The sequence below is a fragment of the Mercenaria mercenaria genome, chromosome 18 (assembly GCF_021730395.1).
Source record: "Mercenaria mercenaria strain notata chromosome 18, MADL_Memer_1, whole genome shotgun sequence".
NCBI classification, from domain to species: domain Eukaryota; kingdom Metazoa; phylum Mollusca; class Bivalvia; order Venerida; family Veneridae; genus Mercenaria; species Mercenaria mercenaria.
In genome coordinates this window covers 14,672,830-14,689,362 of record NC_069378.1, presented here as the reverse complement: position 1 = coordinate 14,689,362, position 16,533 = coordinate 14,672,830, and the positions used below count along the sequence as shown (strand labels likewise).

Below are 16,533 nucleotides of genomic sequence, written 5' to 3'. Positions count from 1 at the left end.
GTGGAGTATGTATCAAACTCACTGAATTTCACTTGAACTGACACGCCCTTAAACATACCAATCACTATATGCATATATTTGTAAATATTTGCACCGAATACTTTTTTTACATACCTGTATTGAAATCTCAACCTATTAAAGGATATTAAATGGTGTGGCGTCAGTACTGATCTTTAACATACGATTCTTAATGTGTATCTTTATCAACAACAGCGTGCCGTCGCTCGGCTGAAAATTGGAACAAAGATTAGATAAAGAGGTTTACAATTGAAATACAACAGTTTTAAAGCAGAAGAAGTTGGATTCGCATAAAAATGATTAAATTGATATTATTTACAGTTGGTGGGTATAATTATATAAATTTGACAACGATTTAGATATTAGTTTAGCCATGGGTGTTATTTTATCTCAAAAATATGTTTGTAAAACACAACCTGATCATTTAGTTCATTTCTATCTTTACTGGATTAGTTGAACCATTCATTGCAATTAGAAATATGTCTAGATCGTCTAGTGGTTTGATACATATGATAACACAGTTTTTTCCAACTTTGTTTCCATAATATATGACATTCTTTTAATATAATCAATGCTCCTGATATCTGTTCTAAACTGATCCGTACTAGTAACACGGAAAATCAATGCTACATGCCGCAGACTACTTCAGCTTAGTCCCGCTCCGTCACGTGTCAACTCCGGTATGATACATCTTCGTTATTACAATTTTGTATACAACTGTCCGTCAGAATGTCAAATAAACTGTATAGACAATCTTCAACTATAACGTCTTCACTTGAATCGTCTAACAGAATTGAACAGAACTTTTGGCTTTTAGCACGATAGTATTAATATCTTATCGAAAAACTAGCACATAAAACATAAAAAGTAAAATCTGTTATGTATACAATGGACCTTCAGAAGTATCAAAAGTATAACAAGCTTCCTTAAAATAAAGGTCCCACAAAGAAAAATTAAAGTGTATAATTAATTAACATTTAATTACTTCCCCTGATGTCTGGTCGGTACTAAATCTGAAAATAAAAAATATTCACACAGGTTTATAAAAATGTCAATGACAAAGGCTGACCCTGGCAAATGCCCACAAGGAAATAAATATTGTTTCTCTACGTAAGCGTGAAAGTAATAAAAATAAGATAATCGTTATACTGCTAAAATATGATACCGATCAACTGGCGAAGCTCAGTATTTAATTGTTATATAATGATGTTATTATGCATCTTATTTGCACTCATTATAATTAACAGGGATATGCATCGTTGGAGCAATTACCGACCCCACTCAACTGTGTAATGAGCTGATGGCACTGGATTGCAAGGTGACATATATTAAGGGAGAGAAAGACGAAACTGTGTGTGGAACAAACGGACAAACATACAATAATTTGTAAATTTTTTTTTCTCTTGGCTTTTTTTAGCACATGCATAATTTTACTAAAAAACCTTTTTAAAAAGAATTGCACTGGGGACGTCGATCTTCATACATTGTTTTCATCAATGATATAAAAATATTTCTGTTTTACTTCTCGAGCCATTTACCTTTAGCCTGCTGGTAGCAAATGGTTCTGCCTTTGCGATCAGTGCAGACCAAGATCATCCTGCACATTAATGACCTGAAATTTTAATGATAATAAATGGTATTGTCCAAACTGAAGGATGGACCAGTCCGTTTTAGAAAATTAGCAGGGTAAAGGTTGATGTTTTGTTTTACTTCTCGAGCCATTAAAAGATGCCATTGATATCATTTTCAAAAGTAAGTTGACACAGACAAAATAAATGTTTTCGATCAAAATAAGTTTAATTTTGGTAACATATAGAAATTTATATGAAGTCTGAATGGCCTGAACGATCTCACTGTACACGAAACAGCCAGTAGACTTTGCAAAAAAAAAAAAAAAACAAAAACAAAAAAACAACAACAACAAAACTTTATGACATAGAATTATTTTAATACATAACATCAAAAATATTTATTTCTTTAAGCAAACTTTATTGGTGAACTATAGTCCGTTCAATATCAAAAACTACAAACAATAATCTCATTTATTATATACCTATATAAATTCTGTAAACATCCGGCTTGCATTTCACAATTAAATATGAACAGACAGACAAAAATTCCGTATTGTACCTTTAAAATTCCGTTTGTACCTTCCGTATTGTATGCTGCCGGACTATTTTCATAAATATGCATGACCTGACAATTTCTATAAACAGCGCACATAAACACTTCACTATGTTCCATTTAATATCGATAAACATTGAAGATTTCGTTCAAGAACAAAACAAGAATCAAAATGGTAAAGGTATATAATAAAAGGGTCATTATAACAGTAGCTAGATCTGGGACTTTGTATTCGACTCTCGTGGATTTTGTAAGGTCGGATCACACTCGGCGCTTGCGCGCCTCGTGAGATCCGATCTGGCAAAACCCACTCAAACCGAATACTGCATCCCAGATCAAACTACTATTATAATAACCATATTTTCCATTGAAAGGCGCCTATCTATAGACGACGAAGTATACTTCTAATTTTGATTATATGTCTCTACAGAATAGGATACAAGCAATGAATCCAGAAGGTATAAATATTTTTATCGTTACAGCTGTTACTACGGGCAGGCGAGATGTAGAGATAAAACGATAAGAGTAGCGTTTCAGGGGCCCTGTTCTGCTCCTCTTGCCTCAATATTGTCGCCTGTATCGGCTTCCTCTGCTTCCTCTGCAGCAACTGATGGTAACTTCATTGTCAAACATAAATTCTAACATAACTCGGTTTGATTTGCTGTTAAACAAAGACAGAAGGAAATCAAGCTCTGTATATTCTGCGATAAACAACGGTTGACGCGCGAGAGCATTATGACGTCAATTATGACGTCAAATTGCCACATGATGTCTGATACATTACTCCTCGCGTAAATAAAGTCCGGCATAATATTTATTAAAACATATCAATGAGCATGTCAGAATGAAAACAATCTTGGCCTTTTTGTGATTTATCGTCTAATTTACCACGGTTCATCGTTCAGATACTTCAGTACTTAACCACTCGGGCTAACGCCCTCGTGCTTCAATTCCTACGCATGCATCTGAACTCTGAACCGTGGTAAATAAGACAATAAACCACTCGAATGCCTAGATTATTTGTTAAGTAAACCAGAATAATTTAATCAGTATTCGATTTGCTTACAAATGCTAAATACATACATATGAGCCGTGCCATGAGAAAACCAGCATAGTGCATTTGCGACAACTTAAAAAAATCGCAACACAACCTCACGCTTCTTAAACGTTACGGAACTGAATATGACAATTGTCATATAGAAAGAGAGCTGGTCATTGTGATAAAACATGTTCATTTTTCGTAACGTCTTTGTGTTGGAGATGAACATTTTGTACAAGGTGAAAAACATACAAACACAGCGTGGTCCAACTAGAGAGACAATGCGGGCAAAGCCCCCAGAACAGAGAGACAGTCACAGGGGTAGAAATTTAGGTATAAATGTGTAAGGCGAAATTAGGTTACCTCTTTATGAAAATACAATCTGGTCTGTTAACGTACCAGGTTCAAAGGACCAAATTATGCGACGCATCTTTTCCTTGGAAGTAATATTACGCTTTATATTTCCAATGAAATCTGTATTGTTTGATTTTCATATTTTAGATGCAGAATTTTATTACATGTTATATCATTTAAGTAAATGAGCCGCACCATGAGAAAATCAAAATAGTGGCTTTGCGATCAGCATGGATCCAAACCAGCATCCGCGCGGATGCGCAGGCTGGTATATGGATCCGTGCTGATCGCAAACGCAATATGTTGGTCTTCTCATGATGCGGCTCAATTATGACTTCTTTTATACACAGTTAGTATTGTAAGGCCTAACAGAATTTGTCTATTGTTTTGTTTCCGGTAACATGCTCAAACATATTCGTGTAAGTAGGAAGTATTTTTCATCCGATCTGGCAAAACCCAATAAAATGGGGGAACATTTAGTGTTACCACTGTCCGTGTTCGATTGTTTATTTTTTTGTTTGTGCGTGTATGCGTGTGTGTGTTTGTGTTTGGGAAAGGGTGATGTTCGTGTCCGGGCCATAACTTTGACATGCATCTTCCGATTTAATTTTTTTTTCACACAAATAAAGAACATGGATAGACAATGTGTCATGCGCAAAGCCAGGTCCCTAGGTCTAAGGTCAAGGTCACAGTCCTTGGTTGAGCCAATTGTCACTACATGCTGATGACGCTGTCTTCGTTGCCGGTCCATAACTTTGACATGCATGGTTCGATTTCAAAATAATTTGACAGAAATAATAAGCGTGGATAGATATTGTGTCATGCGCATCAACCAGGTCCCTAGGTCTAAGGTCAATGTCAGACTTAAGAGGCGAATGTTCATATACAAGAATGACTTTTTCCTGAGCATTTCTTCTTCATGCATGGAGGGATTTTGATGTAAGTTGGCTCAATTGTACACTATGATGAGAAAGAATGTCATGCGCAAGAACCAGGTCCCTAGATTAGAATAACTCCCCTTTGTAGTTACTATAAATAGCTTATATTGTAGCCTTTTTATATCTGGTCGTAGGGAAAAGTCAAGTCCACTCTTCTGCAGTGCAACATGCATGTTACATCCATTTTAAGATCTATCTCACCCGGTAAGGATTTTTGTGTGGACATTTTTTTAAAGATCAACCTCCCTTGGCCAAGGCTCCTTCTTTTTGTTTGTGAGCAGTACCATGACTGTGGCCTTTATCATGTTGCGGAGGCATCTGTGTCTGTGACACATTTCTAGTTTATGAAGTGGGCCGGTCTTTTCGGAAATTAGTTTTGTGTCAAAATACAAATAAGGAGTTATGTCTTTGTAGCATCAGTAATCACTGACCATGTTAAAAGCGTTTGAAACATTTTGTTAAAAAATTGAAAAAAGTCTCCATTTAAATATTTAGGGTTTGGTAAAAAATTTAGGAAAGGTCGGGAAACCGGAAACAAAAAATATTTTAGACCTCATTTTCTTTTTTTGATTTTTTTTTTAGATTTTGAAACTAGTCTGTTCAAAGCCGTGATGTATTTTTTTTTTTTAAAAAAATATCTAATTAAACCTAGTAAAAAATTTACTTTACTGGTTACTCTCGGAGTTTGCAATCTACTTAATATTAGGAACTAGTAGATCCAGTCGTAGTTTGAACCACACATCATAACTGCACCAGTACACTGTCTGTTATTATAGTTCAAACCCGCTCTACCGCTGAATTATGGCTACAAACACCGCACAATAAGACCTAAGCATAATGATACTTGTTGGAGTAATGAAAAAGTTTGCTTATCACACAAGCACGTTTTTTACCTAATATAGGTCCTGTTGTTACTGGTACCACCCTTCCACCAACTACGGATCCAATCCATGACGCTTTCTGTGGTAACAAGAACGACATTGTTTGTGGCACGGACCTGGCACCTATCTGCGGATCTGACAAACAAATATACCTGAACAAGTAAGATTCACATCATAGAAAAAAGACATTAGGGGAGCGGTGGTCTAGTGGATACAGTGTCGGCCGCTCAATCCAGGGGTCGTGGGTTCGAGCCCAACTAGGGCCACGACCATGACTTCCCATATGATACCAGTACTGGCTTTTCTAGGAAGCGGACTCAAGAGTGGTTTCAATAAGCTTGAAGCTTTCATCACAATCGAGCTAAGACAAATTAGTACAAGAGCTGTCTGATGACAGCGCGCTCGACTATTCGAAGAATTGATTGAAGAATGGGGTCAAAATATTTCCACAGATATTCAGACAAAAGAAATAAAGAGATTAGACAAACAATGTTCCTGTATTTCTTTGATTTCGATAAGTCTTGCACTAATTGGCAATGTATGAACCAATTTCAAAGTCCAAAAAGGGCCATAATTCAGTCAAAATAGTTATGTACTCTTGCCTACAGATGGAAATCGTAATGATAAACAAGTGTTCAAAGTTTAAAAGCCATATGTCAAATAGTTTTGACAAAACGTGGACTTGTATGAAAACAGTACCAATTTCAAAGTCCAAAAAGGGCCATAATTCAGCCAAAATAGATCACAGAGTTATGCACTCTTTCCCACAGATAGAGATTATTATACTAAACAAGTGATAAAAGTTTCAAAGCCATATGTCAAACACTTTACAAAAAAAAATATGAACTGGTACGGAAAACTTAACCAAGATTTCTAAGTAAAAAAGGGCCATAATTCAGCCAAAATCCATGATGGAGTTATGTACTCTTGCCTATAACTGGATATGGTCATGTAAACAGGTGTTGGAATTTTCAAAGCTTTATCTCAAAAGACTTTGTCAAAATATGAACTGGTACGAAATATTAACCCAGATTTCTAAGTCAAAAAGGGCCATAATTCAGCCGAAATCCTTGATGGAGTTATATGCTCTTGCCTATAACTGGACATGGTGATGGTAAACAAGTGTTGAAAGTTTCAAAGCTTTATCTCAAAAGACTTTGTCTAAATATGAACTGGTACGAAAAACTTAACCAAGATTTCTAAGTCGAAAGGGGCCATAATTCAGCCAAAATCCCTGATGGAGTTATGTACTCTTGCCTATAACTGGCCATGGTGATGGTAAACAAGTGTTGAAAGTTTCAAAGCTTTATCTTAAAAGACTTTGTCAAAATATGAACTGGTACGAAAAACTTAACCATGATTTCTAAGTCAAAAGGGGCCATAATTCAGCCAAAATCCTTGATGGAGTTATGTGCTCTTGCCTATAACTGGCCATGATGATGGTAAACAAGTGTTGAAAGTTTCAAAGCTTTATCTCAAAAGACTTTGTCAAAATGTGGACTGGTACGAAAAACTTAACCAAAGTGTGACGCCGACGCCGACGCCGTGGTGAGTAGGATAGCTCTACTTATTCTTCGAATAGTCGAGCTAATAAACTAAGTAAGACATTAACTCAACTTGTTTTGTTCAATTCATTCGTTTTCTTTAGAGTTATCGTCTGTATATTATATGTTCTTCTTCACATTCAAATCGTGGATATTCAGTTACGATTTTAAAGACATTTTATTATCAATTGAAAGAATAAACTAGGGAGTGAATTTGGTTGTTTGTTTGGTTACTATGTTTTTTTTTTCTTTTCATGGAACAATGACAGCGTTCATTAATTTCAAGCTTTGAATTTCAGTAAAACGTCGCTCTTTGAGGTGCTAATTTTTAAGTAAAGGTTCGTACATCGGTATGAGTTAGTATTCTTTAAAGCAGTGGTAATTTTTTTATTTGTATGCTAAATATGCCCAAAGCCGCTTTATTTAGAAATTTCCTTTTAAACGAAAGACGATGTATCACTGTAAAATGCTGAACACGTAATATCTTCTTTTTATCTTTTATAACACAGTGATTTTTTCTACGTCTCGAACAAAAATGATTTCTGAAACTAAGATTGCATAAATAAAATTCGGGTCATAGGACATTTTATATAGATTTTACCCAGACAGTTAAAATATAACCTAACAGAAAAACTAAAGCAATAGCAAATTTTTTTGATGTTTGATGTTCATTGTTTCTGGTTGGTCTTCTTAGCTTCATTTAAAACACTTTCAGGAGCGGCTTACGACATTGTCCCATTGTATTTCCGTATGCAGATTTTCGGACGTAAATGTTGCTTTAACGTAAGCAATAAAACGAAGAATGGCGAAATAGCTTATTGAGCTGTGCCACGAGAAAACCAACATAGTGGCTTTGCGACTAGCACGGATCCAGACCAGCCTGCGCATCCGCACAGTCTGGTCAGGATCCATACTCTCCACTTTCAACGCTTATTGCTATTAGAGAGACCGTTAGCGCACAGCATGGATCCTGATAATATTAACAACAATAACGACATTTATAAGCACTCAAAACCCAGACCCGATTTATCAAATATTTAATTTCACTTTTTTACTGGACCAATCAAGTTTTCAATATTTATATATGAAATAATAAGTGAAATGTATGGATATTGTTTGAATTTCAGGTGCAGATTATTAAAGGTATATTGTGACGATAAATCTTTGACCTCACAACCCATTGAGTTTTGTACTGGCATAGCTGTTGGTAGAAAATAGAAAAGAATTAATTTTGCAATATTCTGTATTTAGTTTACCAGTTAGTATTTTATCAGTTAATTCTTTTGAAATAAAGCCACTACCTATAACATCACTTTTATGGGTTTTCAACTTCGTTCATTTTAATTTCAATACCAAGTAGTTCTGAACTTTTTATCAATTATTTTGTTAATTTTTTAATTCCAACCGTAACGACTCTTTCCACACTCTGCATTAGATATACCGTGAAACCTGTGTGAAAAGACATTGAGCCAGCTGCTTTAAAGATACGATCTAAATATTAACCCATTGGTGGACCCTCTTTGGCTGTCCCCAGCGTGTATATGCTGGTTGTTCTTGCAATATGGTAAGAAGCTAAATATGTTGGACAGTTACTCGTTAGAAGACTTTAAGTAACAATTTAATCTAACTAAAGTAATAATTTGCCATTTGGTATAAACAACATCTAGTATCTACCCATTATCAAAAGAATTCGTACATTAAAGACTGATATTATTTAGAATTAGTGTAGAACATTTTAATATCATGTATCTTCATTTCTTTAAAGATAATATCTTTAGAAATGTAGTGACGTTGACATAGATTAAGGATGAGAATCAGGCCTTGAGAAACAAAACTCAAACAACACCAAATCATAGAAAGAAAGAGTTGTTTGACATGAAAATTGAACAGAATATAAAACATGTATATTACTTTAAGAAACTAGTGTCAGTATACTGATAAAAACATTGAATTCCGGAAAAGGACTGCCTAAAGGGGCTCCACTTCCGGACAGTTAAACGCCTTTAAAAACTCACCATTTTTAAAGAATAGTTACACATTTTCGTTTTGATGCATTTGCAATGGCGTGCGAGTCATGAAAGTTCGCATAACAAGGTGGAACACAGTTTTCAATAATTGTTTATCTTTATTTCTTTACAAATGGTATTCATTTTCAAAGGGCGACAACTTTTTTGGAATACTTTAGGTACAAATGGCATTCATTTTCAAAGGGAGACAACTTTTTCCGATTATTTTAAGTAATCGTCGAGAAAAAGTTGTTTCCCTTTGAAAATGAATGCCATTTGTAAAGAAATAAAGGTAAACAATTGCTGAAAACCGCGTTCCACCTTGTTATGTGAAATTTCACCACTCGCACACTATTGCAAATGCATCAAAACGAACATGTGTAACAGTTCTTTGAAAATGGTGAGTTTTTAAAGGCGTTTGACTGTCCGGAAGTGGGGCCCCTATAGGCAGTCCTTTTCTGTAAGTCGATGTTTATATCAGTATACTGACACTTGTTTCATAAAGTAATATTTATGTTTTACATGCTGTTCAATTTTCATGTCAAACAAATCTTTCTTTCTTTGATTTGGCAATGTTTGATTTTTGTTCCTCAGTGCCTTCTTCGTAACCTTAATAAAAAACACATTGCAAACATTTTTTTTCTGTATCAATCTTATTTATGTATAAAGTTAAAAAATTGAGTATCTTTATAAAACAATTATCACACTTTAGGCATAAATCATGTAAGTGCTTCTTCCTCAGTGACAATGTGACAGGATGGACAAACCGGGGATAGCAACTATCGGAGCAACTTAACACTCATTACAATATTTACAAGTTTATTTACAGAAAATGGTTATTTACAATGAATGAAGAAGAAAAAAAATCTTATTAGAAGAAAAAAATCTGAGCTCAGTATCTGTTATCTAGAAGATGTACAATCCTGTAAATTACATTTCATTTCTATGTGACGTTTTCACAGGTGTTTCCTTTTACTTCAGACTTAAAGTAGCACTTAGAACATATCTTAAAATAAAGTACCGTTAAACCGGGAAAACGTTGACTCCTTTTTGGCTCCCCATGTTGGTAATTGTTTGTATCCCTGAGCTGTCTCAATTGACTACAAAAATCAGCGTATTTGCAGTTAAGGCACAACCATGGGACAAAAGATGCGCTGGGAAAATCACATCCAGGCGAGTAAAATACAGTCAACCTCGGGTAGAGTACTTCCGGGTCGTGACATCTTCACCAGGTAAAATGTCGTCTGATGGAAGAAACTTGATTAATTATATAACATATGGTAAGCACCATAGCAAAAACAAATAAGGGCATAAAACTGCTCCTTTGGGTACACCATGCCTCCGTAGGCTCCCATAAATAATACGTGCTACTTATATAAAATATGACTGCCGTTTGATCCAAAAAGTAGGTAATTGTGTCCTCGACGATTTGAAGTCAGTAACACTTCTTTCCAGATGCAATATTCCTTGATTTTAAGTGCAAAAACTGAAATCCTATACAAATGCTATGAATGAGTCAACTTCCAATTCCGTTAAAAATGTGATGATTGCAAATACATATATGTACGTGACGGTCTTACATACCTGATTAACATTCGTTAATAATTTCATTTCTTCAGTACTCATTTTCAAAAAGAAAATGGCGTCGTTCTGGAAAAAGTAAAAGAATGAAGTCCAGCAAAATTTTAGTTCGTCATTGACCCAATAATGCCAAATTTATGACTAATGGTAAGTTTTCGCTTTATTTAACATGAAGGTATGATAAAGTGAATTATTCCTAAATAGACTAGTTTCGCCTAATATAAACAATTCATAGGAAACTAAAATGTTTGTTGTCCTTTCAACGAAATACTAAATCCTATGTTCATGTTTTCGATTTGGTCGCTGAAAAGCCGTGACGCTGCTTATTATCAAACTGTCTTATGGAAGTAGCAACAGTTTCAAGAAACTGCAAAAAAGACTGATAACGTGTTTATATGCAAGTAACTTATACCGGTCTGAACAGGTGTGTTTCAAACTTTCCGTAAAACATCTACCTAGCTTACCCTACATTTTATATAAATATGTTATAACAGAATGTTTTCTCTATTACTTTATAGGTATCGTATAAACACATTTGACATTTTATTTTACCTTTTATGTGGCAGACCGTTTTACAGAGAACAAATTTGTTCTCCGAAAACAACAGAACTAGCAAGGTGTCAAATAGCATTTAAATTGAACAAACAAAGAACTTTGCAAACTACGAGTAGCTTCGGAATATTGGCATTTTCTAAAAAAGCTTCAATTAATACATATACCAGTGGGTGTGTCTCCCTTGGTATATAATTTACTGTAAACACTTCGGTTTATTTTAAAATGTTTTGCTGTGAGTACACCGTAAATCCGTTTTTCATTTTCTATAAAAGGAATTGTTTTGTTTACATAGTTAGACTTTCTAAACTACAAATAAAACTTGACAGCTTTTCTTCGTTGTCAATCAAATTAGGTCTTGATCGAATGAAACGTCCTCTCATTTTCTCATGCCTGATATTCTCTAATTCTGCTTTTGAAATATTATTAAGTAAATCTTCATTATTAGATTCAGAGAAATTTTCCTCCAGCTTTTTAATCTTGGAAATCAAATACTCTTCTCTACATTTTGTAGATTAAAACTAGAATACGATATACATTTTGATAAATAAAAAACTTACCTGACATTACAGTATGGATTTCTCTCCCTTTATCCGGAAGATAAACCCAGATAGCAGACATGCGTTGGCCCAACGTTGGGCCAACGGCAGACTCTTCGTTGGCCCAACGAAGATTTCCGACGTTGGCCCAACGCCATTTTGCTAATTGGCGCAACGTTGGCCCAACGGTTGGTACATCGTTGGCCCAACGGTTGGTACACCGTTGGCCCAACGACTGGAATCCTACACTCATCGTTGGCCCTCCATTGGGCCAACAACTGATATCCTACACTCATCGTTGGCCCTACATTGGGCCAACAACTGATATCCTACACTCATCGTTGGTCCTCCATTGGGCCAACAGCATTTTTTCGTCTATCACGGTTCGTCCAACGTTGGGCCAACTCTGTTCCTTTGTTGGCCAAAGATGGATGCCAACGCTATCCCAACGATTACGAAATTGAAAAAAGACTAAAACTAGCATTGTTTAAAAGATGTTTTATTTTCAAATAGTTGTGACTTTGTTAACATTTAACAAAAAGAAATCTAACATTTATTTAAAGTTTGTTTGCAATTTTCCTGAAGAAATGTAACAGAATATTTCATCACTACAACATGTAAAATATTGATTCCAGTCTTTTATAAATCTAAATATTTTTCTTATTTCAGTCACTAATTAAATCCTACTAAAGTGAATTACTGTCTGTATATTAACTCATTATATATCCAAGTTCTGTTTGTTTGTTTTCTTTTCTCACTGAAGTTGCAGCTTTTTATATTTTTATTTTTTCCTGTGCACCACAGTGCTAGGCACTCCATTATTACTCCTTTGAACAGCACCCTGTAAAAAACAAAAATCATAATGTTGATTAAACCATCTACGTCAAATTGATAACAATAACTAATGTATGAAATTAATTTTTGTCTGCATTTAACCGAGACAAATATGTTAGAATTAACAAGAAAATGAGTTATTTTATTTACAGAATTTAATACTCAACACAAGTGCCATCCGCCAGCTTTAGATATTAGTATTTAACATATGTTCAAGTCATAAGGATATAACATGTATACAGGACGTAAAAAGAAATTCTGTATAAGTTTCCATAACTTTAACAAAAATTATTTTAAAAAACACTTCTACTTACAGTTTGTAGCTGGAAGACCGGGTTTTTGATAAATCTAGACCTATCACATGTATAATAGTTTCCTTTACTTCACATGTCTATAAAGCTAGAAATCTGGCCTAGAGAGTAAAATTAACCACATTTTCTGAGATTTCTTACATAACTCGGGTTAACGAGAGTTCATGTTCTGGAATATTCAACAGATTTATTGTAAACATTTTATGATTGTATAAAATTAGATATTTGTTATAGAGTTAGTAAGGGTTCTTTCAATACTTTTTTTCACAATTTTTTCAAGGTAGTAGATTTGAAATAGTTCAAAATATCATTACGGCTGCAGATAAGTTTTTAGTTTAATTAGCCCAAATTTAACTGATTACGAATTGGTGCAGAAAAGTGTTTAATAATTAATTAAATATTGCATGTTACAGCTACACAACCTGTGTATACCTGTGGGGGCTTGTGATAAAACAGTGACCTGTAAAATATACAATTATTATATTATTACTTCTAATGGACCAACGTTGGCCCAACGTTGGACCAACGATGTTTTCTCTGTATAAGTCTTTCCCTGAAAATCAATATCGGGCCAATGCAGAGATATCTGTGACTGAAATTTAAAGTTGGTTCAACGTTAGCCCAACAGCTGTATTTACAATACTTATTAATCATTGTTGGGCCAACAGTGGCCCAACAACGATTATCCTTTGACGGTTTTTCGTCGTTGGCCCAATGACTTCATGTTTACAGGGAACTTTTGACCTCTCAAGGTCACTTCCTGTTATAACACATGTTTAATATTCAGTTTCTCTTATCTTGCGAAAGTGTTCGCATCTTCGCTAGTTTTAGACTTTATATTTGAAATTTTGATACGTAGTGTTTCAAGATTGTATTTATTAGTTTGTTACTTTCTACTGGAAGTGTTACATTGTAATTGGGTCGGAGCTTTGCTCCAACTCAATGGAATAATAGACGGTAAATGAAAACCACTACACTTTTTTAGTGCAAAACGGCATATAACAAAAATTAGTGCAGCTATAACAAAGCACATGAATATCATCAGGACTATTTACGGCTATATTTATATTAACGGCTATTTTTAGAATGCAGTCGCCAGTGGTGTCATCGATATATGTCATGTATACCGATTAAGTTGATACACACAACAAACACGATTACTTCTGAGAAACTATTCCAAATAAAAACTTGACAGAAACCGTATCCGAGGGGTGAAATTTCGCTCAAATGATATAAATGAGCATTCGGTATATGAGCTGAAACTCTGAATGTGGATTACCTAACCGTGGAGATAAACCGAAAGTTATAGTAGAAAAGGTTCGTAAAGTATAACGTTCGCCGTTCAGCATTACTTGTCTTGACTTGATTACACCTGAATCCATAACTTATAATTGCAGATTCGAATGCTCGATTTCATTTTTTAAACCTAGTTTATTTTGTTGCATGTACATCTTAAAGAGTTTTAAGACAGGAAAGTGCACAGACTGGAAATCTTCCTTTTTCTTGTAGATTAACAAGTCATATTAATTTAAAATTAATCAAATATATGTAGCAGAAAACAGTTTTGCACATGTGTTTTGTGTCAAAAGCTAGAATATTAATTTAACACCCTATAAATCTTTATCACTACATTTTATGGTCAAACGAACAATCAATTTGTCATTCTTTCACATATGTATAAGTTCTATTATCGGGTGTCCTAAGTAACTCAGTTGGTAGAGCGTAAGTCCGAGGTTCGGGTCTAGGCTGCACAACTTTTCCTGAAACTGTTAAATTTGGATGTTCTACTGAGGCGTTCACCCTTGAAGCCCATGCGGAACAAAGCAGTTTGACTGGGGTGTTCATCTTAATTCGGTTAATAGTCTGCGTCAGACATAAGCAAAGAGAGCCAGTTTTCTTGCAATAAGTGGAAAGGTGTGTAGCGGTTTTCATACTGGTCGGCCATTGTAGCTCAATTGGAAGAGCGTAGGAATGGTAAGCCGAAGGTTCGAGTCCCGGTCTAGGCTGCACATTATTTTCTGAGACCGTTTCATGATGATAAACTCATCTGTTATAAAAACTGACTAATAAAGTGGTGGTTGTATGTGTCCATATATCATGTATAATTTATTTTTATACTGCAGACCACGTATTTAGTTTGCAAAATATGTTTAAATCAACCAAGTACTTTGTTTTTTCATCTTATGAAAATAGAATTTATGTGCAGCCAGCATCTAAACTTACTTGTAAATTAGTTTTATTATAGTACACGGGTGGTAAACGCGCAATCCAATTCCCGCTGGAAATACGCTTTAAATGGGTTGCGCGTAAAAAAAGAGAAGAAATTGAGGCATGTGAAGTTATAATTTTGCCTTGTATGAGACAAGAATAAATTTTCTCGAAAAAAGCAAAATGCTATCCGACACAAATATGATAATACTTCATATGTGTAAAATATTTGGTTTGTAATTTATGATTCGGCTCTATTATCACAAAAACTCAGGCGGCACGAAGCGTGAATAAAGTATGATATTAACAAAAATGAAGTTTCTGACCTCATATGCCTAATCTGAGAATATCTGATGCTTTTCATGATAACTCAACTGTTATAAAGTAACGAATATCAAAATTATTTGCTTCTAATCAAAAAATCATCGGGAATGGGGTTGCGCACCGGTAATGGAGTTGCTCGTATACATCATAATGTATACAATATATACGCGCAACTCCATTCCTGGGGCGCAACCCCGTTCCCGATTATTTTGTGGCAATCTTTCCCTCAAAAGCAACATTTCATTCAAGTGTATGTAATATTCATGACTGTTTTACACGTGTTTGATCATTAGAAGCGTCACATTTCCAGAAAGAAGGCACAAGAGTTAGAAAATTTGCATTTTTCATGATTCCATGCTTTTTTGACAGTTCGAGCCAGCAGAGTTTTCGTGATAACAGAGCTGATTCTTAAATTAATAAGTTGGTATTTCACACATATGATATTTATTCATTTTTGTGTCGAATAGCATTTTGCTTTTTTACGTAAACACTCATGAATGTGTCATTATTTACAAAAACAAAAACCCACCTACCTCGATTTTGTATATATTGATGCGCAACAAGAGCACCGGAAGTCGCGCAACCCTTTTTAGCGTATTCCCAGTGGGAATTAGATTGCGGGTTTACCACCCATGTTATATGCAAGTAAGGGATCTGGTAATAACAAACGGACACTGGGGCCTCCATGGCCGAGTGGTTAAGGTCGCTGACTTCAAATCACTTGCTCCTCATCATTGTGGGTTTGAGCCTCACTCGGGGTGTTCATTTCTTTATGTGAGGAAGCCATCCAGCTAAACAAGGATTTCCATAAACGTTATTTTTTAAATACGAAAAAATGTACTACATGTATGAATTTAATGTACTATGTAAAATAACTGCATTTAACAGCATTTTGTTTGTTTTTATTGGCCAAGATAAAATTGTATTGTCATACTACCGGGCATAGTTTGCAGTGCGGCGCTGTCGCATGTTTGGCAAAAATCTTTTAAAAGATGAATTTCATTTACAAGCAGGTTCTTTGTTTTCTTCACAGAAGTGCTTATTTATATAGCAAAGTTGGTCTAACACTTTCTATTTTCGTATGATTGCACGAGAGATCCGTAACAGCACTTTGATTAAGGATATTATAAAGGATAGTACATAAGTGTCTTTTCATACTCAATTTTTAAACAAGTTAAATAATATAAAGGAAAACGAAATGCTCTGCCAAGCATTATTTACGGTACATGTTAGCGTTTCTTATTGAAACAACAAAAAAAATCTACTTTCTTTCACTATAG

General features: G+C 34.8%; 1 protein-coding gene across 1 annotated transcript; it reads left to right on the top strand.

Moving 5' to 3' along the window:
• Window positions 1-223: 223 nt before the first annotated feature.
• LOC123539027 (agrin-like) lies at window positions 224-8,210 on the top strand. Its single transcript, XM_045323491.2, has 5 exons — window positions 224-342; window positions 1,266-1,404; window positions 2,625-2,755; window positions 5,376-5,514; window positions 8,026-8,210. Exons 1-5 carry the CDS (start codon window positions 315-317, stop codon window positions 8,114-8,116), a joined length of 528 nt encoding a protein of 175 aa, XP_045179426.2. The 5' UTR covers window positions 224-314; the 3' UTR covers window positions 8,117-8,210.
• Window positions 8,211-16,533: the final 8,323 nt, after the last annotated feature.